Source organism: Hypanus sabinus, chromosome 2 (genome assembly GCF_030144855.1).
Source record: "Hypanus sabinus isolate sHypSab1 chromosome 2, sHypSab1.hap1, whole genome shotgun sequence".
Taxonomy (NCBI): domain Eukaryota; kingdom Metazoa; phylum Chordata; class Chondrichthyes; order Myliobatiformes; family Dasyatidae; genus Hypanus; species Hypanus sabinus.
This window is the reverse complement of record NC_082707.1, coordinates 86,501,192-86,524,527: the sequence shown is the minus strand read 5'-3', so window position 1 is coordinate 86,524,527 and position 23,336 is coordinate 86,501,192. Positions and strand designations below refer to the sequence as shown.

At 41.3% G+C, this 23,336-nt stretch overlaps 1 protein-coding gene across 8 annotated transcripts in view; it reads left to right on the top strand.

Annotated features, from left to right (window-relative positions):
* Positions 1–630: 630 nt before the first annotated feature.
* Positions 631–23,336, top strand: part of yeats2 (YEATS domain containing 2) — a 156,140-nt gene continuing 133,434 nt past the window's right edge. For 5 of the 8 annotated variants that reach the window (XM_059949716.1, XM_059949701.1, XM_059949685.1 and 2 more), the window contains exons 1-8: positions 634–1,258; positions 7,345–7,456; positions 17,476–17,573; positions 17,747–17,839; positions 20,114–20,368; positions 21,257–21,375; positions 21,645–21,806; positions 22,360–22,471. In XM_059949716.1, coding sequence (XP_059805699.1) covers positions 7,357–7,456; positions 17,476–17,573; positions 17,747–17,839; positions 20,114–20,368; positions 21,257–21,375; positions 21,645–21,806; positions 22,360–22,471 — 939 coding nt within the window. In that variant the 5' untranslated portion in view covers positions 634–1,258; positions 7,345–7,356. Of the gene's footprint in view, positions 1,259–7,344; positions 7,457–17,475; positions 17,574–17,746; positions 17,840–20,113; positions 20,369–21,256; positions 21,376–21,644; positions 21,807–22,359; positions 22,472–23,336 lie in introns of all 8 variants that reach the window. The other 3 variants (XM_059949731.1, XM_059949724.1, XM_059949693.1) reach the window with 3 other exon arrangements.

Here is a 23,336-nt window from a genome sequence, read left to right as displayed (position 1 = left end):
AATATTTCTTAATATTTATTTATCTATCTATCTATCTACCTACCTATTTAGTGCAACATCACAGAACAGGCCCTGCCGGCCCAACATGCCACACCGCCCAGTAACCCACCTATTTAACCTTAGCATAATCACGGGACAATTTATGATGACCAATTAACCTACTAACTGGTACATCATTGGACTGTGGGAGGAAACCCGAGCACCTGGAGGAAATCCCTATGTTTCACGGTGAAGATATACATTCCTAGAATTGAACCCCAAAATGCTGCAAGCTGTAATAACACTATGCTACCATGGTGCCCCTAACAGACAGATTAAGAGTAAGGTTAGCACTTTGAACTGCAGGTCAGGGTGTTTCAGTGGAGGGTGCCTCACAGGACAATCAACCCCAGTTCAATCCTGACCTCTGGTACTGTCGATGTGGAGTTTGCACATTCTCTCTCTAAACATGCCAGTTTCCTCTGGATATTCCAGTTTCCTCCTACAGTCCAAATGCATGCACTTGGTAAGTTAATTGGCCACTGTAAATTACTCCAGTGTAGATGAGTGGTAGAATCTGTAGGGTGAATAAAGTGGATTAAAGTAAATGTCTTAATAGACTCCGTGAGCCAAGGGACCTGCTTTCTGCACGGATGGGGAAGGCTTAGAAAGACACGGACCAAACACCAGCTGCTGGGTCCAGCTTGGTTGAAATGGACTAGTTGGGCTGAAGGGCCTGCTGTTCGACTCTATTTCCAGGCACATTGTAAAGGAAAGAGATGTTAAACGGAGAGATTTATGGGAGGAATTCCGACTTGGAGCTCGTTGGCGGACAGAGGCAGTGCTGCCAGCGGCGGAGCGATTAAATCTAGCATTGAATGCTGAAGAGCCGAGAATATTGGATCAGTGCAGCCCGCCCTAAGAGTACATCATCACCGAGGCACGGGGGCACAAGCACCGGCAGCGTCTGTGAGGTCCTGGCGGAGCGCAGCCGGGACGCTGACTGACGTTCCTTGCGAGTGTGCTTAGCAGCGCCGCGCCGCGCCGCGCCGCTTCCTCCCAGCCTGGCGTGCGGCCGCCTCACCTCCCAGCGGGGCCGGGGCTTTGTGTCCCTCTGCACTCCCCTGTCCGCGGCTGCCGGGCGCAGGGACGGGTCGGGGCCGCTCACAACTCCTCCTCCACGGCAGGCCTCGGGCTTTCGGCGGGCTCGAGTAGCGGGCGGCTTCGCAGACGCTTGGAGGTGTCGGGATAGGAGCGCAGGTGGGAGGGGGTGTCCGCGGTGAGTACAGGCCGGCCGGAGGATGAGGCCAACGTGGATCTGGGCAGGGAAAACGTGGAGAGGGGGATGGGAGACGGGAGAATGTTGGGGAAAGGGTAGTAGATGGTGGAGAGTGGGAGGCTGGTTGGGGTAAAGTGGGGTAAAACTAGAGAGAGAATGGGGAGCGAGTAATTGCAGGGGAGTGTATGGGGGGTGGGGTAGAATGAATAGTTGAAGGTAGCCAGGGGTAATTGGATGCTAAAGAGGCAATGTGGGAAAGAGAGTGTGTGTAGGTGGGGGTAAGGTAGGTGGTAGGGAAGGATGAATAGGAAGCCTGAAACTGTTCAGCAAAAGAGGGGTATTATGTGGGAATTAAGGTGAGAGGTGGGAAGGAATTAGGGAAGATGTGGTGATTAATAGGAAATAAGTTGTTGTGAGGGGCGGGGAAGTTGGCTGAAGTGAGCCTCTTAGGGATTGTGACAGGAAGAGGCTTGTAGGAATTATAAAGATTAGGGAGGCAAATGGTAGAGACCATGAGGTGAAAGAGGTGGACAGAGTAGAGAATTAATGAGCATGAGGGGCAATTCCTGAGGTGGGGTGGAGCAGAGAGTGGAAATGGGTTAAAGAAGAAGGAGAGCTTATGGTGAAGAGGGAAAAGGGGTAAAAGTAGTGAGGATATGTAAAGCAGAAGGATACAGAATTGTGTCAGGGAGGAGGACAGTCTGGAAGGGTCAGGAAAGGAACAGGGATCTGTGAGGGGAATGGAAAGTGATGGCTACTGTAAGGAAGGAGAAGCGTGAGGGCATGGGTGAGAGCAGAGAGCTTATGGGGAGAAAGGAAAGGAATGTGGAAGTGGAGAGAGTTTGAAAAGACAGGAAGATGAAATGGTTAATAGGAAGGTTGTGAGAGATTTTGTGGGGATGAATATTGAGAGGGGTTGTAAGAGGGGGAGACTTTCAGGGGTGGGGAGAGTGAATGTGGTCAGTGGGAATGACGTGGGTGAGGATTAATGAGGACAGTGTATGAGGCAGCAGTGGCGGAATATAAAAGTGAGAGAGAGGGAAGGGTATTGTTGGAGAGGGATATCCTGGATCCATGTTGGCATGACTCTTTCACCTATTTCCTTCCACTAAATGTTAAATGATATTTTAAATATTCTTCACTATATTATGACAAGTCTTTAATCTTTTCATGTTGAAGCATAGATTTGCCAAATCTGGTTTTCTGCAAATAGCACCAATGCTAGTAACATTCTTTATATATTAGTTACACGTGAATCTTTTCCCAGGAAACTGATATTCATATGAGGGGATTGCATACTGGTACATGAACTGCCTGGATGTGCTCATATTCTTAGAGCTCCAAGGGCTGAGCAGGATGTGTTACTAATGCCTTGGCCACCTAACTTTATGGACGTGATCCTTTTTTGTCTTGGTTCTTGGTTCTGTTAGAAAGTTGACCTGTGTTGGATGGTTTCTTTGGTGGCTTTGACAATGTGCAATGATTACCTTTGGAGCTGTAAAACTTGATTCCTTTTTATGAAGAATATGTCAATTATGTGAAAACAGTGTGGAGTGTAACACACTTCCCAATGGAATTTCTGCTGTGAAGGCAGCTGAAGCATCTTGCTTATGACTTTTTTGTCCTTGTGTCTAGAATCGGTCTTTAGCTTCCCAATTTCAGAGTTTACAAAATAAAAGGGGGTTTGTGATTGTGGTATTGTGAGTGCACACTGTCACTGTCTGCCTATTTATAGACAGCTGTGCATAATTTAGTGCCTGAATGTCTGATACAGACTTAAGATAATTCATAACACAGTGGATAATTAGAGACAAGTGTCTAACAACTAATCATCTAGATGTGGTAGTATGTTGTACACCTGTTGCTGCCATAGACTTGATGTCTTTGGGAACATATATTTATCAACAGACCCAACCTGTGAATGTGTATGCATGTCTGTGTTTTAATATTGTAAACAGGGAGCAAATACACAGGTTACAAATTTAAGCCCCTTTCCAAAGTCCTTGAACACATTAATCTGATAGGATCTGTAATGTGGACTGAGATTGGGAAGGGGACAAGGAGGGGGTAAATCATGGATGGAGAAAGGGAGAGGAGAGGGAGCGGGAAGCACCAGAGAAACATTCCGTAATGATCAATAAACCCATTGTTTGGGATCAGATGGCTTTGTCTGGTGTCTCGGAGCTGGGTGTGTCTGCACCCGCACCACCTCCCCGTCCCTCACTCTCCTTCTCTGTCACCTGTCCACACCCCTCCCGCGCCACTCCACCTTTGCTGTTCCCAACATCTTTTGCTCCCACCAGATTTACAAACTCTATCTGTGCTCCACAATGACAAATACAGTACTATGCAAAAATCTTAAGCACCCTGGCAATATGTTTCTGCCCAAGACTTCTGCACAGTACTGTAGTGTGGTTGGCATCCATCTGTCTTGAAGTTCAGTGGGTGATGATCATCATAGTCCTGAGATGCCCAATTGGCAGGATCCTCCTCTCGGCCTCAGCAGTAGTCCAAAGGAAAGCTTATGAAGCGATACGTTTGGCACCAGCTTGGCTGCAGGAGTTGCTGGAAGGAGGCTTAATGGTGTCCAGCGGCCTGAGGGGCTCCACTCCGGCTTTTCTGTCTGGGTTTACTCCTGTAGACTTCGTCCCTCCTGAGGCTGCCGACAAAGCAGTGGGGCTATTTACCCATAGCTGGTGATCTGGTTGATGAGCACCAGGGCGTACTGTTGCTACGTGTGCAGGGGCCAGACCTCCTCCCCATCCTCTGTAGTTCAGCCTGAGTCCGAAAGGAATTCGGTTTCTGTTTGTCGCCAGCGAGGATGCACTACATGAGGCTTGCTTTTGGAGAGGCTGTGTACTGGCAGGGAGAGACCTACACACTTGGCTCTCCTTTTTGCGAAACTGTTAACCAATGGTGGAAGCTGAAAGTGAGAGTGACAATCACGAGCCAATACACTACCACACTAGACGTGTCACACCAACCATTTTGACACCACGGTACAGTATGTGCATGTGTACATATGTGTATATGTGTGTACACGCACACACAAAAGGTTGTCAAAGGACAGCAGGATATAGATCAGATGCAAACATTAACTGCTCTGTTCTCTCCATAATTTCTACCCTGAATTTTCTTCCTTTTCTTTTACATCTGCACTTTTCCTTCTGTTAGGAAAGTGCCAGACTCACCACTTCAAAATATTATTTTTGCCTGGCCTTTCACGTAAGCTGATAATGTGAAGCAGTCAGCAGGTTAGGCAGCATATGTAGAAATAAGGAACAGTTGAAGATCAGGTCAAGGATCTGAATGTCTATCTGATAATGGATTATGGATCTTCAGCAAGTAGTTCCCACGTCATGGTAGTGTTCTGTTTCTGAGAACTGTTTGTAACCTGAACGACTGGTAAATTGGAAACGAACCGCAGTGTGTGGGGTGGGGGGGTGGAATCCCAGAACAGAGCAAGCAGGCATGGGAAGAGCTGCCGCCAACTGGTCTCGTAGTCCTGGTGAATGAGCAAGAGGAGTCTGCTCAGCTCGATTGCTGAGGGTCAGGTTGGGGGGAGGCAGGAAGAAATCATAAGGAAATTCCCTGTTCGCACCCGACATAAGCAGCCTGCAGCCAGCAAATCTATCCCATCCATCACAGCCGTTTCCAAAATGCTTGTGTCGGTGTGTATATGTTGACTGTTTATAACCTAGAGAGGACCTGTAACTATGCTACCTTTATGCTGTTTTTCCAGAAATTTCTGTTTATATTTCAGAATTCTAATGTACTTGATGTCCACTTCCCTGTATTCAGGTTCGCAGGTAATTTCACTTGAATGATACCATGCAACAGAAAGCAAAGCATCTTGGAAGTGTTTATAAAATCGGCATGAGATGCCTCAAAACAATTACCGGTTTGCTGAAAGATCTACAAAAAACAGAGAGATTCTTTATACTTCCGTGCATTTCCTTGTCTGCTGCACCTCCTTTCGCTCCATCTCCCTTACTTTTCTCACGCACACCCTCAACTTCTGCCCCAGTCTCTCTCTGCATTATGTTGGCAGTTAGCATCTGCTGTTTGGGAACAAGTTAATTACCGTTCAGTTCAGGAGTGGTTTTCTCAGTGGGTGTTTCTCTGATATCTCCATGATCTGGCACTACAGCAGAAATTCAGGGGCAATTATAAAATATACAAACATAAACTGGATGACTTCTACACTCTTCACCTAAACCTACCCTGTCTAATAGAAAGCAAGTGATCTTGTGAGCATGTGAATGGAGTGACTGGATAAGCTGAGGACCTTTTTTTTTCCTTGGAGCGTAGGACAATGCCGGGTGACCGTATAAAGGTAATAGATAATAATGAGGGTAATAGATAGGGTGAAAGAATGCTGCCTTTTTCCCCAGTAACAGGAGTCTAAAACTAGAGTGTATAGATTTAAGGTGAGAAGGGAAAAATTAAAGGGAAATTGAGGGGAAAGATTTTCACACAGAGGGTAATAGAACAAGCTGCCAGAGAAGCCGTAGAGGCAGGTGCAGTTATAACATTCAAAAGGCATTTCAGCAGGTACATGGAAAGGAAAGGTTTAGAGAGGTTTAGGACGGACACAGGCAAATGGGATTAGCTCGTGTAGGTAATTTCGTTGGCATGGATGAGTTGGGCTGTATCACTCGATTACTCTTGTATTCAGTGAATACTGAAATTCCTCAAAAAAGACACCACATAATACTGGGTTCACTTGTCAGCTATGGCAAAACAGTGGCATTCTCACCTCTAAAGTTGCTTCCACTAAAGTGACAGGAGCACAAAATCCAAGCAATGCTCCTTTATGCTAGTAACAGTGCCAGGATAAATCGTCAGGTATATATGCCAGGCCTATATTTCATAACTTGGAGCTCTTGTCAGTATTTTGCTTGAATAAGTACTGTACCTTTCTGTGCCATCTACCCATCTACATTTTTAATCAGTTTATATTAGAAATCCAGCCTCATTCAGACTATTGGCCTGATATCCACAGCTCCCTGAAGATGGCAACACCAGTAGAGAGGATGGGAAAGAAGATTTAGAGCATCTTCTCTTCATTGGCCAAGTCACTAAACATAAAAGGCAGGATGTCACTTTACAGCTATATATAACTTTTGTTAGGCCACTTTTGGAGTATTGTGTGCAATCTGGTCACTGTGTCCCAGGAAGGATTTGGAAGCTTTGGAAAGGGTGCAGAAGAGATTCAATAAGATATTGTCTGGATTAGAGAGAATTAGCTATAAGGAGAGGTTGGACAAAATTGGATTATTTTGTCAGTAGTATCAGGGGCTGAGGGAGTGACCTGATAAAAGTTCATTAAATTATGCGAGGCATAGGAAGGGCAGATAGTTTTTTTTCTTCCACTGTGCAAATGTCAGATACTAGTGGGCATTGGGTTAAGGTGCAAGAGGAAGTGTAAATGTGAATTATGAGGAAAGAATTTGGATGTGCTGCAAGCGTAGGTGGTGGAAGTGGGTGCAAGTGGAAGTTTCAGAGCCGTTTTGACAGCCACGTGAACAGGTTATGGAAGGATGTACACCATGTGCAGGCAAATGAAATTAGTTTATATTGCAATGCTCAGCGCATTATGCTCAAACAGATATTGTGGACTGAAGGATCTTACTGTGCTATATTGTTCTATGTTCTACTTTCATTTAAAGCTGATGTTCTGGTGCAGTGTTTATTCCACCATCAACTTTAGAATAGAGTTCCTGGTCATCTCATTTATGTTTGTGGAACTTTTGTCTAAATTGGCTTTTTTATTTCCTATGTTTTATAAAAGAGGCTGCACCTTCAAGATAGTATAATATGCTTCTGTGAAGGGCTTTGGAACTTGGGAAAGGCGCTCTGTCAGAGGAAGTTTGCTTTTTCTTACTTGGCCATTTGAGAACTGGTGATTGTTATTGAAAGAATTACTGATGACCTCCTGCTCAGTACTGTTGCATAATTTACTGTAAACCAACGCTGTTCCTTTAGTTGATGCGTGACTTCATTTCTTCTGTGGTTCTTCCTTGGAACTCGTATGTTTACAATACTCTGCCACTAATAACCTAGTTTATCATTGCTGTCCCCAGCTTTCTCTGAAGATGGCAGGTATGAAAAGAAAAATCGAGGATAAAGATCCAGACTATGAAGATATCTCAGTCTGCCATCAGAACAAACGATGTAAAAGGATTGAACATTCGGGTGAGTATTAGCCAACATTTCATTTTGTGTGCGCAGAAGAGGAATATTCACATTTTGATAGATTGGGCTCCTATTTTGAATTTTTCAGTGGTGTGATTAGTAGTTGATTATCCCTTAGCATTCTTTATAAGTATTATATAGAGAATATATTTAAGACTATAAGATATAGGAGCAGAATTAGGCCATTTGGCCCATCGAGTCTTATCTGCCATTTCATCATGGCTGATCCATTTTTCCTCTCAACCCCAGTCTCCTGCCTCCCCCTCCCTATATCCCTTCGTGCCCTGACCAATCAGTAATCTATCAACCTCTGTCTTAAATATACATAAAGGCTTGGTCTCCATAGCTGCCTGTGGCAATGAATTCCACGGATTCACTACTCTCTGACTAAAGAAGTTCCTCCTCATTTCCATTCAGAAAGGGCGCCCCTCTATTCTGAGGCTGTGTCCCCTTCTGGTCTTAGACTTTCCCACCATAGGAAATGTCCTCTTCACATCCACTCTATCAAGGCTTTTCACCATTCGATGGGTGTCAATTAGGTCACCCCTCATTTTTCTGAATTCCAGTGAATACAGGCCCAGAGCCATCAAACGCTCTTCATTTGACAAGCCGTTCCATCCTGGAATCATATTTGTGAACCTCCTTTGAAACCTCTCTATTTTCAGCACATCCTTTCTAAGATAAGGGGCCCAAAACTGCTCACACTACTCCAAGTGAGGCCACATCAGTGCTTTGAATGCTAACATCGCATTTGCCTTCCTCACCATAAACTCAATCTGCAAATTAATCTTCAGGGAATCCTGCACAAAGGCTTCCAAGTCCCTTTGCACTTCATATTTTTGTATTTTCTCTCCATTTAGAAAATAGTCAACCCTTTTATTTCTTCCACCCCAGTGCATAACCATACACTTCCCGACACTGTATTCCATCTGCCATTTCTTTGCCCAAACTCCTAATCTGTCTAAATCCTTCTCTAGCCTATCTGCTTTCTCAAAGCTACTTGCCCCTCCATCTATCTTTGTATTGTCTGCAAAAGTTGCAAAAAAGGCAGCAATTCCATCATCCAAATCATTGATGTACAAAAAGAATCTGTCCTGACACAGACCCCTGTGGAACACCACTAGTTACTGGCAGCCAACCAGAAAAGGCTCCCTTTATTCCCACTCTTAGTCTTAAGTCAATCAGTCTCTGCTTTATCCACGTTAGAATCTTTCCTGGAATACCATGGGCTCATAGCTTGTTAAGCAGCCTCATATGTGGCACCTTGTCAAAGTCCTTCTGAAAATCCAAATACACAACATCAACTGATTCTCCTTTGTCTATCCTGCTTGTTACTTGTTACAATTCTTTGAAGATGTTTGTCAGGCAAGATTTTCCCTTGAGGAAACCATGCTGATTATGGCCCATTGTATCATGTGCCTCCAAGTATCTGAAAACCACATTATTAATAATTGACTCCCAACATCTTCCCAATCACTAGGGTCAGACTAACTGGCCTATAATTTTCTTTCTTCTGCCTCCCTCCCTTCTTGAAGACTGGAGTGACATTTGCAACTTTCCAGTTGTCAAGAGCCATTACAGAATCCAGTGCTTCTTGAAAGATTATTACTAATGCCTCCACAATCTCTTCAGCAAACCTCTTTCAGAACCCCGGGGTGTAGCCCATCTGGTCAGGTGACTCATCAATCATCAGACCTTCCAGTTTCCCAAGAACCTTTTTGTTGTTTACGCATTTGATGGTTTTGTTGTGTGCGATTTTTCTTTACTTTTCTCCACCATGTTACTACATTAAAATTACTATATTATTTTGTAACCTATTCTCTATGATGTCAGTCTGTGGAACCGTTAGTTCTTATTTCTGCATGCTTGTAGTTTTGAAGGAAAATTCAATTATCTGAATTAGGAACTTACAACACTGAAGGAACTCATTTGGTTGGTGCTTTGCTAAAATGATCCAAAATTTAATATATATAGTCAAATTAAAGATTTCTTTTGAGGGACCGTCCGATTTAATTTTCCTAGATGAGCCCATTTCATCTTATCTAATATTTTGGAGCAAGCTTCAATAGCTTCTAAGCTTTTGTACCAACTTATGGGTTCTCAAATCTTTACTAGAACTTCTGTCATTTAGATATTGGAATTGTTCATTGCTCCAAGAATGATCTAGCAACGGTTCTGGACAAATTTAACATCTCTACTATTTAATTCTATCCATATATGCAATTCTTCAAGTTTTCAAAGGGTTTGCTACCACAGACACAATTTTCACTACAGGGAAAGATTAGAATTGGAGTTACGATTATCACTGGAATCCTGCTCAGTACTACCTTGACAAAGGGTTGATTTATTGCATCAGTTTTGTTCCTGTAGTCAATGCTTACAGGTCTGTACCTCTCTCCCTTCAGCTTTTTAAGACTATCTGCTGAGATGGCACCGTGCTGGATACTTGGAATGAACTTTGCCGTGTGTTGCTGTTCCATTAACAATGGAGCAATGATCCCATTGCCAATCTGCTCTGTGTGAAATGAGCCACGAAGGCAATGCATAGTGGCTCAAACCACAAACGAGAGAAAATCTGCAGATGCTGGAAATCCAAGCATCACAAACAAAATGCTGGAGGAACTCAGCAGGCCAGGCAGCATCTGTGGAAAAAGGTGCAGATGATGTTTTGGGCTGAAACTGTTCAGTAAGACTGTTTTTTTCCATAGATGCTGCCTGGCCTGCTGAGTTCCTCCAGCATTTTGTGTGTGTTGAATGCATTGTGGCTGCCTGTGACAGTTGATGTTAAGTGGGTTTGGGTGTCAACTCCGCAGTGTACTTCTTTTATTCCAGTAAATCAGTCAGAGCAGTTGTAACACTTGGATTAAGTAGTGCTCTGGGTTTTGGTAACCCTGATCTAGGCAGGTAGTAGTGCAAGGTAAAACTCAGTTAGATTACTCTCCAGAAACATCCTTTCCTCCATATCGCTGCTGAAAAATGCAAAGGTGGTGTTCAGCAATGGTGGCTCTAATCAAATAACCTATGAAGACTGGTGCTATGAATCCTTCCTCCATCTCACACACCTTCCTAGTTCAGTAACTCACCATCATCAGTTTAGATTAAAGTTTAAATGGTTTTGTGGCTAAGTTTGTGGACGACACCAAGATAGGTGGAGGAGCAGGAAGTGTTGAGGAAACGGAAAGGTTGCAGAGAGACTTGGTCTGTTTTTGGAGAGTGGGCAAAGAAATGGCAGATGAGATACTATGTTGAGAAATGTACGGTTGTACATTTTGGAAGAAGAAACAGTCAGGCAGATTATTATTTAGATGTGGAGAAAATTCAAAAATTGCAAGTGCAAAGGGACTTGGGGGTCCTAGTGCAGGATACCCTAAATGTTAACCACCAGATTGGATCGGCAGTAAGGAAAGTGAATGCTATTTTGGCATTCATTTCAAGAGGAATAGTGTATAAGAGTAAGGAGGTGTTGATGAGGCTCTATGGGGCACTGGTGAGACCCCATTTGGAATACTGTGTGCAGTTTTGGGCCCCCTATCTGAGAAAGGATGTGCTGATGTTGGAGAGAGTTCAGAGAAGATTCACTAGGATGATTCCTGGATTGCAGGGACTAAAATATGAGGAACATTTGTCGGCTCTTGGATTGTATTCATTAGAGTATAGAAGAATGAGAGGGGATCTCATAGAAACATTTCGAATGTTGAAAGGGTTGGACAGAGTAGATATAGAAAGGCTGTTTCCCTTGGTGGGTGAGTCCAGGACAAGAGGTCACAGTCTTAGAATTAGAGGGTACCCATTTAAAACAGAGAAGAGGAGAAATTTTTTTAGCCAGAGGGTCGTGGATTTATGGAATTCGTTGCCACACACAGCTGTGGAGGCCCAATCATTGAGAGTGTTTAAAGAGGAGATTGATAGATATCTAATTATTCGGGGTATCAAGGGATATGGGGAAAAAACCGGAAATTGGAACTAGATGGGAGAATAGTTTAGCTCATGGTAGAGTGGCGGAGCAGACTCGATGGGTCGAGTGGCCTACTTCTGCTCCTTTGCCTTGTGATCTTGTGTAGAAGGAAGTGAATGCTGTTGATGTTTAGCCTCAGTGATTTTACGTCCACTGCTTCCGGCTCTACCATTTGGTCTGTCGGTATTCCATTGTGTGCTGGATGCACTGCTTCAGTTACAGAGAGGAAATTACTGTTTTAGTGAAACTTTGACTGCTTATCTACTCAGTAATGGTTGGAAGGAGAATGGATCTTTAAATTAATTGACATCAGCACTTAGACGACATTCTATGTGCAGAATTCTTCTAAAAATGAGTTGATATCTTTTAAGTTAGTTGTATTATCAGCTTTCAGAAAGGAAGGATTGGCACTGAGATCTAGGCATTAACCTAATACGAGGTGTTGCAATGAACCACAAGTGCTGACTTTTTGCCTCCTTCAAAATGCAACGAATTAGGTAAACAAGACTGCTAAATCCCTCCTACTTCTAACAAGGACTTGCATTTTTGCGGCACCTTTCATGACCATAACTTGTCTCAATCTGCTTTACTGCATGTTAAATGTCTTTTCCAAATATTGGAAACATGGAAAATACTTTGCATCACATGAACAGCAGTGTGTTCAGACCGGATATTTAGTGATGTTCAAGGGATATATTTTAGACAAACACCAGTTTAAAATCTGCTGTGACATGTGCATCAGAGAGGTGAAGTCAGATCGTCATACATCTCAGCAGAAAAATATGCAGTCTAGCCTAGAACCCTGCACAATTGTTCAGGTGCTGTCTCACTATATCTTGTCCATCTGTAACATGAAGTCCCAACTCTTGTACTCAGTACCCTGTCCAATTAAGGCAATTGTGCCAAACGCCGCCTTCTCCGCCTTATCTGCCTGTGTTATCACTTTCAAAGAATTAAGTGCTTGTATCTCTAGGTTCCATTGTTCTAATTTCAAGGCAGTGTTTTTCCCCTATAATATTTTTTGAAATGTCTTGATACAGTTTTTGCATTTTTTTCCTTCAATGTTGAGTAATGGATGTTAGAAGATATCCTGTTGGATAATTTTTCTCAGAAAATTAAAGATTGGCTGTCAGCCATGGAGCAAGGTAGAAGCCAATAGGAGAGTTGTTCCTGCTAGACAATTACTTGGAAACCAAAGGGAAACATGCTGATGACAGAAATCTGAAATGAAAAGCAAAAATACTGATAGAAACCTGAGATAAAAGCAAAAATGTTGGAATCATTCAGCAGGTCAGGCAATATCTGTGCAAAGAGAAACAGAGCCAGTTTCCAGTCAAAGACCCTTCAGAACTGGGAAAAGGAGAAGACAAGTTCATTTCAGGATATGAGGAAGGAAATGGTTGGTGGTGAACAACCTCCTTGGAATGCTGGGTTAGAAATGAAAGAAGTGTTTGGTGGCAGAAAGTTGGTGAAATTGGTGGATATTGCATAAGGTGATTCTGCTAAGTACAGAGGCTTGGTGGAAAGTGAGGAATTCAATTCTGGCTCTGTAATGCGTGAAGGTACAAGAGACTGCAGGTGCTGGAACAGACAATATGCTGGATGAGCTCAGCAGGTCAGGCAGCATCTGTGGAGGTTGGGGTTAAGAAATAAGGAATTGTCAGCATATTAGGCTCTGATGCAAGGTTTCAACCCAAAGCATTAGCAATTCTTTTCTCCCACTGATGTTGCTTGACCGGCTGTTCCTTCAGCAGACTTTGTTGCTTTGTAACCCAACGAAAGGCAACTAAAAAAGTCTATAAATAGGGAAAAGATGAAATATGAGCAAGACTACCCAAGGATATAAGAGAGTAAAAGGGAGGTGAGAGTTGATATTGGACCACTGGAAAATGATACTGGTGAGATAGTAATGGAGGACAAGGAAATGGCAATGAGCTTAATGGATACTTTGCATTATCTTCACTGTGGAGGTCATTAGCAGTGTGCCAGAGGTCCATTAGTGCCATTGCTATTACAAAGGAAAAAGTGCAAGGCAAACTCAAAGGTCTTAAGTTGGGTAAGTCCAGATGGACTACATCCCAGTGTCCTGAGAGAGGTTGCCAAAGATATAAGAGGCATTGGTCATGATCTTTCAAGAATCACTTGATTATAGCATGGTCCCGGAGGACTGGAAGATTGCAAATGTCTCTCCACTCTTTAAGGAGAGAGAAAGGCAAATGAAAGGAAATTATAGGACTGTCAGCCTAAGCTCAGTGATTGGGAAAATGTTGGAGTCTATTATTAAGGATGAGGTTTTAAGGTACAAGGAGACTAATGATAAAATAAGTCAAAGTCAGCGTGATTTCTGTAAAGGGATATCTTGCCTGAAAATCTGTTAGATCTTCGAGGAAGTACCAAGCAGAGCATTTGATAAGGTGCCACACATGAGGCTGCTTAACAAGATAAAATCTTAGGATATTACAGGAAAGATACTGTCATGGATAGCAGAATGGTTGACAGGCAGGAGGCAAAGAGTGTGCCTTTTTGGTTGGTTGCTGGTAACTAGTGGTGTGCCTCGGGGAGTATTGAGACCACTACTTTTCACATTGTTGTCAACGATTTAGATAGTGAAACTGATAGTTTTGTGGCAAAGTTTGTGGATGATATGAAGTTAGGTGGAGGGGTAGGTAGTGCTGAGGAAGCAATGCAATTGTAGCAGGACTTAAACAAATTGGAAGAATGGGCAGATGGAATACAGTATTGGGAATGATATGATAATAAGTTTTGGTAAAAGGAGACTATTATCTAAATGGGGAGAAGGTTCAAACATCAGAGATGCAGAAGGGCTTGGGAGCCCTCATGCAAGACTCCCAGAAGGTTAATTTACAGGTTGAGCCTGTTGTTGAAAAAGCAAATGCAATGTTGACATTTTTTCAAGGGTAATAGAATATAAGAGCAAGGAGATAATGCTGGGCCTTTATAAAGACACTAGTCAGGCGGTACTTGGAGAGTCCGGAGGAGGTTCGCAAGGATTATTCTGTGAATGAAGGGGTTAACGTATGAGGAACGTTTGGCAGCTTTGGGCCTGTACTCACTAGAATTTAGAAGAATATGGGGGGATCTTTTTGAACCTACTGAATGTGGAAGGGACTAGATAAGGTGGATGTGGGGAGCTGTTCCCTATGGTGGGAGTTTTCAGAACTAGAGGGCACAGCCTCAAATTTGAGGGCCAACTCTTTAGAACAGAGGTAAGGAAGATTTTTTTTTAGCCAAAGCGTAGTAAATCTGTGGACTGCTCTGCAGTGGAGGCCGAGTCTGGGTATATTTACAGTGGAAGTTGGTAGTTTCCTGATTGGCCAGGGCATGAAAGGATATGGCAAGAAGGCAGTTGTATGGGGTTGAGTGTAATCCGGGATCAACCATGATGGAATGGTTGAGCAGTCTCGATGGGCTGAATAGCCTAATTCTGCTCCTGTGTCCTATGGTCTTATGGTAATGTAATGCATGACCCTGTTTTCTGACTCAAGTTCTTCAAAAGAAATTTCAGAATAAAATAAATCCAAAATATTACAGATACTGCAAACTTGAAATATGAAGTTGGAAGTATTTAGTAGGTTAGGCAGTATCAGTGGAAAGTGAGAAAGACTTAATGTTTTAGATAAAATACCTTTTGTCAGATGTAGGGATGAGAGAATGTAAGTTGTGTTAAGTTTGAAGAGAATGTGAGGAAGGATCGGAGGTGTGAATTGTAGAGGTACCCTGCCCTGTTTTTAAAAAAAAAGACACACAAAGTCAGGTTACTGACAGAGCCTGCTCTTCTCAAGAAAGATTTATGTGCACCATGCCTCGATCAAAACAAATTTCAGAGCACCTTAGAAGAAGAATTGTAGGGATGCATGAAGCCAAAAAAGGCTAGAAAAGCATTTCTAAGGACCTGAGTGTTCGTCAGTCCACAGTCAGAGAACTTGTTTACAAATGGAGGAAACTCAGCACTGTTGCTACTCTCCCTAGGAGTGGGTATCCTGCAAAGAAAAACCCTGAACAAGAATGGTGCTCATCATGGAAGGACGCTACCAAGGAAACCACTGCTCTCCAAAAAAAAATTGTTGCATGTCTCAAGTCTGCAAAAAGACCACCCAGATGTTCCACAATTCTTCTGGGACAACGTTCTGTTGACAGATAAAACAAAAAGTTGAATTTTTTGGCAGAAATGCAAAAAGTTGGAGGAGAAAGGACACTGCACACCAAAACCAAAACCTGATCCCAGCTGTGAAGCATGGTGGAAGGAGCATCATGGTTCGGGTCTGCTTTGCTGCTTCAGGGACTGGACCGCTTGCAATTGTTGAGGGAACAATTAATTCAAAATTGTATCAAGACATTTTGCAGGTGAAGTACACCCACAAAATGTTGGAGAAACTCAGCAGGCCAGGCAACATCTATGGGGGAAAAAAAGTACAGTTGACATTTCGGGCTGAAACCTTGTCTACTTTTTTCCATAGACGCTGCCTGGCCTGCTGAGTTCCTCTGGCATTTTGTGTGTGTTGCTTGGATTTCCAGTGTCTGCAGATTTTCTCTTGCTTGTGATTTTACAGGTGAATGTCAGGGTAGCGTAATAAAAAGTTTAATGGAAGTTGGATGATGCAACAAGACAAATTATCCAAAACACAAGAGTGAATCAACAACAGAATGGTTTAAAAAGAAAAATATTGTGTTTTGTAATGGCCAAATTTGAGTCCATACCTTAACTCAATTGAGATGCTGTGGCATGACCTGAAGACAGCTGTTAATGCAAGGAATCCCAGAAGTATTGATGAACTGAAACAGTTTTGTATGGAGGAATGGTCTAAATTCCTCTTCACTGTTGTGCAAGTCTGATCAGTAGCTACAGGAAACTTTTGGTAGAAGTTATCGCTGCTAAAGGAGGTTCTACCAGTTATTAAATACAAGGATTCACATGCTTTTTCTGGCCTGGACCATGAAAGATTAAGTAGTGTATTCAATAAAGACACGAAAAGTACAATTGTTTGTGTTATTAGTTTATGCAGATTGTGTTTGTCTATTATTGTATCTTAAATGGAGATTAGACCACATTTTATGCAGAGAGCCAGGTAATTTCAAAGGGTTCACAAACTTTCTCTTGCAACTGTATGTAAGTGTGTGTGTGTAAAATTGCCGCTCGTGAGCAGCTGTACGTTAGAAGAGCACACCTGATTTTCATCTCTTGTCCTGCTTCCACATACTTTGCAGTAGCTATGTTGACATATTTTTCAAATACCTGGACATAGGAGTGACACTTGAATTCCCACTGTCTGATCCAACAGAATGATAGCTCTTACATCTGTGTACTTTAATGGAATAGTGTTGATGTTTGTATTTAGAATACTTTCAGAAATAACGATGAAAGCAATGCAGTTTTTCACATCAATAATTCTGCTCCTGCATGCAAAGGTTGACGGTGTGAGAATCACTGGTACATAAGTTGAAATTAGAATAACAGGGATTGTTATCAGCTGTACCCAATTAGAGGAATTAGTTTGATTAGCATGAAACTATTTGCTAGCCTGAATACTTTATGAAAACTTTAGAGACACAAATTCTAAATAATTATTTCTCAGACTTGCAAATGTAAAATAAATGACTAGAGAAGCTTTTATCTGTCATTGTATTTATTGCATTCTTCAGCATTGAATTGCATTACTACTTGTTTATTAAATCCACACCAGTATATACCATGGAGAATTGATAATGCAAGGTCTGTGTTCCCAATGGTTATAAAAGATGCCTACGTTTAAAAACTATTGAGATGTGATTTCCAGGAGTTTCATATCTCAAACAATAACAAGCAAATGAAGAGGAAATCATTTGCTTGTATTGAATGAAGAATCTAGTTCAATGAATCACCTATCATAGTCTGTGAATTCTTGTTAGGCAAAATTTCAGTGATTTTCGCTGAGGTTTAATGAAGTCTTAAATTATTGCCATCATTTTTTAGTAAATACGGATACCACATGCTAACTTGCAACTTTTGTGATTATGTTTCTATGCATTCCCATCTAACTGAACCATCCTTCCATTTTCTATGTAGCGCGTGAAGCCACTTTGCAAAAAATTGAAAGTATCATCAAGGAACAGTTCGCTGTGGAAATGAGGAACAAAGAGCATGAGATTGAAATTATTGATCAGGTAAAGGTTTTTTTTTGTTCCAAATTGCTGCTGGAAGCAGGAAACACGAATAACCTGTCCTTGAGAAATGATGTTTCTTCAATGCTTTAAGGATTCATATCATTTGTAGGTAAGACAATTTTTTAAACAATTGCTTATTATGTAATTGATTCAATATTTGCTTGTTTATAAAGCGCCTGAGCGAGGCCAGAAGGATGATGGACAAGCTTCGTGCCTGCATTGTGGCCAATTACTATGCATCAGCTGTTCAGTCCAAGGTTACTGAGGTAAGGAGAAAGAACAGGTATTCTGCGTGATTGTATTTTAATTGTGTAAGTATTGTCATATGCTTCTGACTTCACTTAGCAGCTGCATGATGACGGCTCCTAGTGGAATTGTATAAAAGTGGCTCATAATTGATGCGATATTCTGCGCATACAATCAGATAATCATAAATCAAAAATGTCATTCTTTTAAAATTTTGTTTTAGGGTCACTGGGAAAGGCTGGAAAATTATATGCTGTCGGTATTTGTAAGGCAGAACTTTAACAAATTTGCTTACCTATTTTAAGCAAAATTTTCAAAAGTTCCAGCAAAGTTTCCATTTTAAGTGAAAATTTAAAAAAACCTAGCTGGAAATCTGAAATAAAAGCAAAAAATGCTGGAAATGGGTAACATCTGTAGAAGGAGAAATAGATAACATTTCAAGTCTGGATCAGAAGGGTCTTGCACCAGATGAAGTATCCCAGACCTAAACCATTGAATGTTTCTCCTTCTACAGATGCTGCCTGACCTCCTATTTCGAACATTATCTGTTTCTGTATTCGTTTTAAGACTGTGGGCTCTAATGCTAGGGGCAAATCATCAGCATGTATGATGTAGCATGTCCTTTGGATTGTGCTAAGAATTCAGTTAGGAGATGGTAGGGATTGAGGGGTCTGATTTCAATTTGTCTTCATATGTGCATTTGAAACTGAAAAGCAGACAGTATTATACCTTTTTAAGGATGGCTGAGAAAGTTAAACAAAGTGAATGTACTGTACTTGATATGACAGGTCGAAATATTTAATTAGTGATAAATGAAAGAAACAAAATACATTAGTGTAACATGTACATAGTATCAGTCGGAACAGAAACAGGCTTTTTATCTGACCATGGCCACGCTATCATTGAGTACTTACCTATACTTACCTGATATACTAATACTTGCATATAGTTTAGTATACCTTGGCAGTTCAAGTGCTCATCCTTCACTTAAATATTGTGGAAGTTACTTTCTCTTCAAGAAGTGCATTACAGCATGCAGTGACCCTCTGAATGTAAAAAAAATACTTAGATCCTTTAAGCATTTATTACTCACCTTAGAAATGTGACCTCTACTTTTAGACATATCTGTCCAAGGGAAAAAGTTCCCTACAACCTCACTAATAATTTTGTGCATCTCTCAGCCTCCCATGTTCTAAGGAAAATAAACAATCTGTCGATTTTACTAAAATCTCATGCTTTGAGTTACTGAGTGACTTTTAATTTATCTTTTCCTCTCTTTTGATACTTCTTTCTATCCTGAGCAATAGAATTTGGTCACGTGCCTGGAGGTTCCTAAGAAAATCAAAGAACACTTTCTCTTCGAAAAGACCCCACAGTCAAGATTGAATCAAAGTCACTTTAACAATTGTACCCAAATTTACTGTGTCACAGAATGTGTTTTCAAAAATTTGTCCAGGGTCTGCATAATTTCAGTTGCTTTAGTGTACAGTGTAAATACTTTTTATGTGTATGTTACTGTGCTGAACTAACCTTTAGAATATCTCTAAATGTAGTACTGTATGTAACTCTTTAAGTAACCCTAACTTTGTAGTGGAGCCAGCAAATTAGAATTTGACATTCCAACATTTCACTACTTTCTGAAGTAACACACGAAAGCCGTGTGTATCCTGTATATTCTCTAGTATATGCTGATAGGAGTTTAATTGTTAGACTATACTAGCTGTGACAAACGACAGAACGAAACACAGGGGATTCCTTTAGAAAGCATTTATTCTGCTCCGTCATGAGAAAAATGCTTGGAGAAAGTACTCAAATTCAGGCACTCCTCTGCTTTCCAAGTGTTAGCTTTTCCTTACAATCCTTAAAATACAGTTTAGGCATGAAATAGTCATTTACTTGGCCTTTACTTTTTTTCTCCAAATTTGTGTAGCTTTGACCCTTTGGTTAACTTAATTCTTAATGACATTAAGCTTCAGAAATTTGCAACTTCCTGAGGCACTTCTGTTTAATTAGAGTCATACAACACAGAAACAGGCCTTAAGACCTTCCCATCCATGCTGACCATCAAGTATCACCAAGTTTTCCAGATACAGTGCGCTTCCTTTTCATTATGTGCTTTGGGTATTTTTGCAATGACCCTGTATCTTTTGTGACTTGGCAACATGGTATTTTTGGCTGAGCATGGAATTTTGGGACAATTCATTCCTGTTGTCACAGAAAGATTGTGTGTAGGGTTTAATTTATTCTCTTAATGATATTACCTTGGCTAAAGTGGTCTGTTTGTTTTATTTTAGGGTCCAAGATCATATGATCCAACTGTTTTGAACCACCCTGTCATCAAGAAATTTTTAGAATCTCCTTCAAGATCATCCTCTCCAGCCAATCAACGCTCAGAAACTTCATCTGCCAACCAATCAGAAACTGATTCGGTCACTCACCAAACTGATTCTTTTCTAGACAAAGAGAGTGAACAGGAGCAGCAAACTGCAGCAAATGAAGATACTCATCCTGATGGGTCTGAAAAAAGAGTAGGGAGGAAAAGTGGACAGGTATATAGCCAAGGGGCAAGGCATAGCGTTAGTACTCATATGGTAGTAAAGCACTGCTTATGAATCTTAAGATAGCAATATATTAACAGAAGATGATAAAGCCCCACATGGTCCTGGTCTGGCAAAATGTGCCAGGTGTCCTCAGTCATAACCAATGGAAATTGCATGTATTGTCTGTGTGCAAGGTTGGCATACTAATTCAGTAACTTGGCTTGTCCACAGATATACACACACAACAAATGGTAATTTGAAAGATGAGCTGAGTGGGCATCAGTACCTGGGGGATCATCAGAAATTTAAAAAGCACAAACTGACAACAAAACAAAAATAAATCTAAATGCATTAAAAATTATATCCATAAAGTAAAGTTAATGCAAAAATAATGGACAAATAGTGTGTAGGAAGTATTACTGTACCTGAAAATAATCCTCCCAAGGGAATATAGAAATACAATACTTATAAAATTAAAACACGGAATATTTGTACAAAAATACAGAATACTTTTCTGCCACTCTCTACTGTACATAATATTATGCCACGCCAGATTGGATACTGGTCAATATCAATATTTAAATTAAATGTAATGGTCAGTGTTTAATATCCAGATACAAAAGAGGTGTAAGTTAAGGCAGACTGCAAGAACAAAGTGCAAAAGTGGCTGAATATTAGTGCCAGACTTAGAATGTTGGGGAGACTGGCTATGAAAACTAGCAGATTAATCTCAGGGTGCGTTGCTGGGCTTTGTCACCAACCAAGTTGGAAGACGATGGGGATTGGATGGTTTTGCTAGAGACCTGCAGTCTAGTTGGATTGGAAGAGACAGATGAATATGATAAGCCCATGAAGGTTAGAGGATAATGTTACATAATGTTTTCTTTTCATTCCTAGGATACCTGTGGAGTCCCAACTCCACAGGAGATAGAACGACGGTGCGCATACCTCACATCTAGTGATGACCCTTCACGCCTTTATGTAAAGAAGACAATTGTTGTTGGCAATGTTTCGAAGTATGTTGTGGGGCTACTTTGGGGGGCTTCTGACCCTTAGGTGCTTAATTGTGCTTTCCTTTTATTGTTTCTTGGCCTTCTCTGCTCAGTTCCTTGACTAATTTTCTTTTCCTTTATCAAAATCCTTTGGATATTTTCTTTCTTAGTCAGACCTGTAACTACTTAGAATTTTGCTCATTTCATCCAAACATTCTGAAATAAGTTGAGAGGGTTTGTTAGTGAGGTCGATGTTACCGCTATCCTTGGTTGACTCTTTTCTAACACTGCAGGTATATTCCCCCAGACAAGAGAGAAGAAAATGATCCGTCTACCCATAAGTGGATGGTGTATGTGCGAGGTTCACGGAAAGAGCCCACGATTGACCATTTTGTGAAGAAGGTCTGGTTTTTCTTACACCCCAGCTACAAGCCGAATGACCTGGTGGAAGTTAGGTGAGGCTTTTTCTCCCACTTCAGGCATCACTTCTGCTGAAAGCTAATCAATGTGGTCGAGTACATTACGTCAGGAAGTCAAGACGATGGCAGCCAGGTGGTTAGTCCCAAGCCATGAAATTTGAGTAGCATTCTTAACTTTCATCAAACATTACCTTTCAGCTGAGGGCCGGTGAGGAACCATGGCTTCCTCTATACTTCAACTATCCCTGTAGTACAGGGTAAAGTGACCTGTCCACTGTCACATCCAGGTCATGTTCCTTATGGACTCAAACAGAATGAAGTTTCCTTTGCACCTTATGCTGAAATAGACCCAGAATGATTATGGATGTATGAAACAAATTTCCAGATTTGCTTCCCCTCTTTTACTACTTGCCTTATGGACAGCTCTTTTGGCTCTTAAAAAAGGATATGCACCATTAGGCTGTGACTCCAGGCTCTTAAAATAGTGGAGGAGTGAATCAAAATTCATCTGGCACTTTGCAGTGTTATAAGTTGTGCTTTTTTTCCTTATTGAATGATCTTTCTCTTCTTGCTTTTATTTTGTACATAGTGAACCACCATTCCACCTGACCAGGAGAGGCTGGGGTGAATTCCCTGTACGCATTCAGATCCACTTCAGGGACCTGCGGAACAAAAGAATAGACATAATTCATCATCTGAAGGTAGATGGTTTCAGGCTGCCGCTACTGTTCTTGTGTTTCACTCTTGTTAATTTGTGCTCAGCACACAATCTTGGAGAACTTGAGAGCTGGAGAAGTAGGATTAATATATAGTATGTATAGTTGATAGTTTGCATAGACAATATGCGCTGAAATAGCGGTTTCTGTGCTCTGCTACTCTGTAATATTTGTGATAAAACACAGCTCTTCATTGCCAATGAAACACTCTTAGCAGGTGTAGTTTTTGTTTCATGTACGAATAATGCATACTATTTATATTAAAACTAATAATCCACTGTCCGACAATTCAGATTTCCCAACGCTCCGGTATCTGGTTCAGCAGGAAATAGGTTTCCTGTGCACTCCAAAACTCAGCTGGGTCCTGATCTCCATGTTGTTCCAAAATTCAGTGGGTGCTTGTATAACCACATTCTTCTGATGCTCACTAGGGCCCTATTTCCACCCTCACCACCCCTCATTACTATCCCCAAATCCTATAAGACTTAGTGGGGCATTCGTGAATTTACCAAGTTTACTCATTTATTGTAGTACTGAATAATATCTAAGTAAGAGTAAAGTATTTTGGGGTATTTTTAGGTGTACCATCCACTAGTCCAAAAAAATTTCTGTATTTTGCCACTACCATAATTCCAAAAGTGCCAGATTGTTGGATTTTTATGAACTCTTATAAAGGTCATATAGCCAACATATTTGGTTATTTACATCCAAGGATAAATTGTAGCCAATTCATTGATGTTCTTCACTTTCTGATGTAGGAACATTTTTGCCTTCCTCAACAGAAATGATACATTGGTTTAATGCCCCACCTGAAGGACAGCCCAGTCAACACTTCAATGCGCTGAAGTGA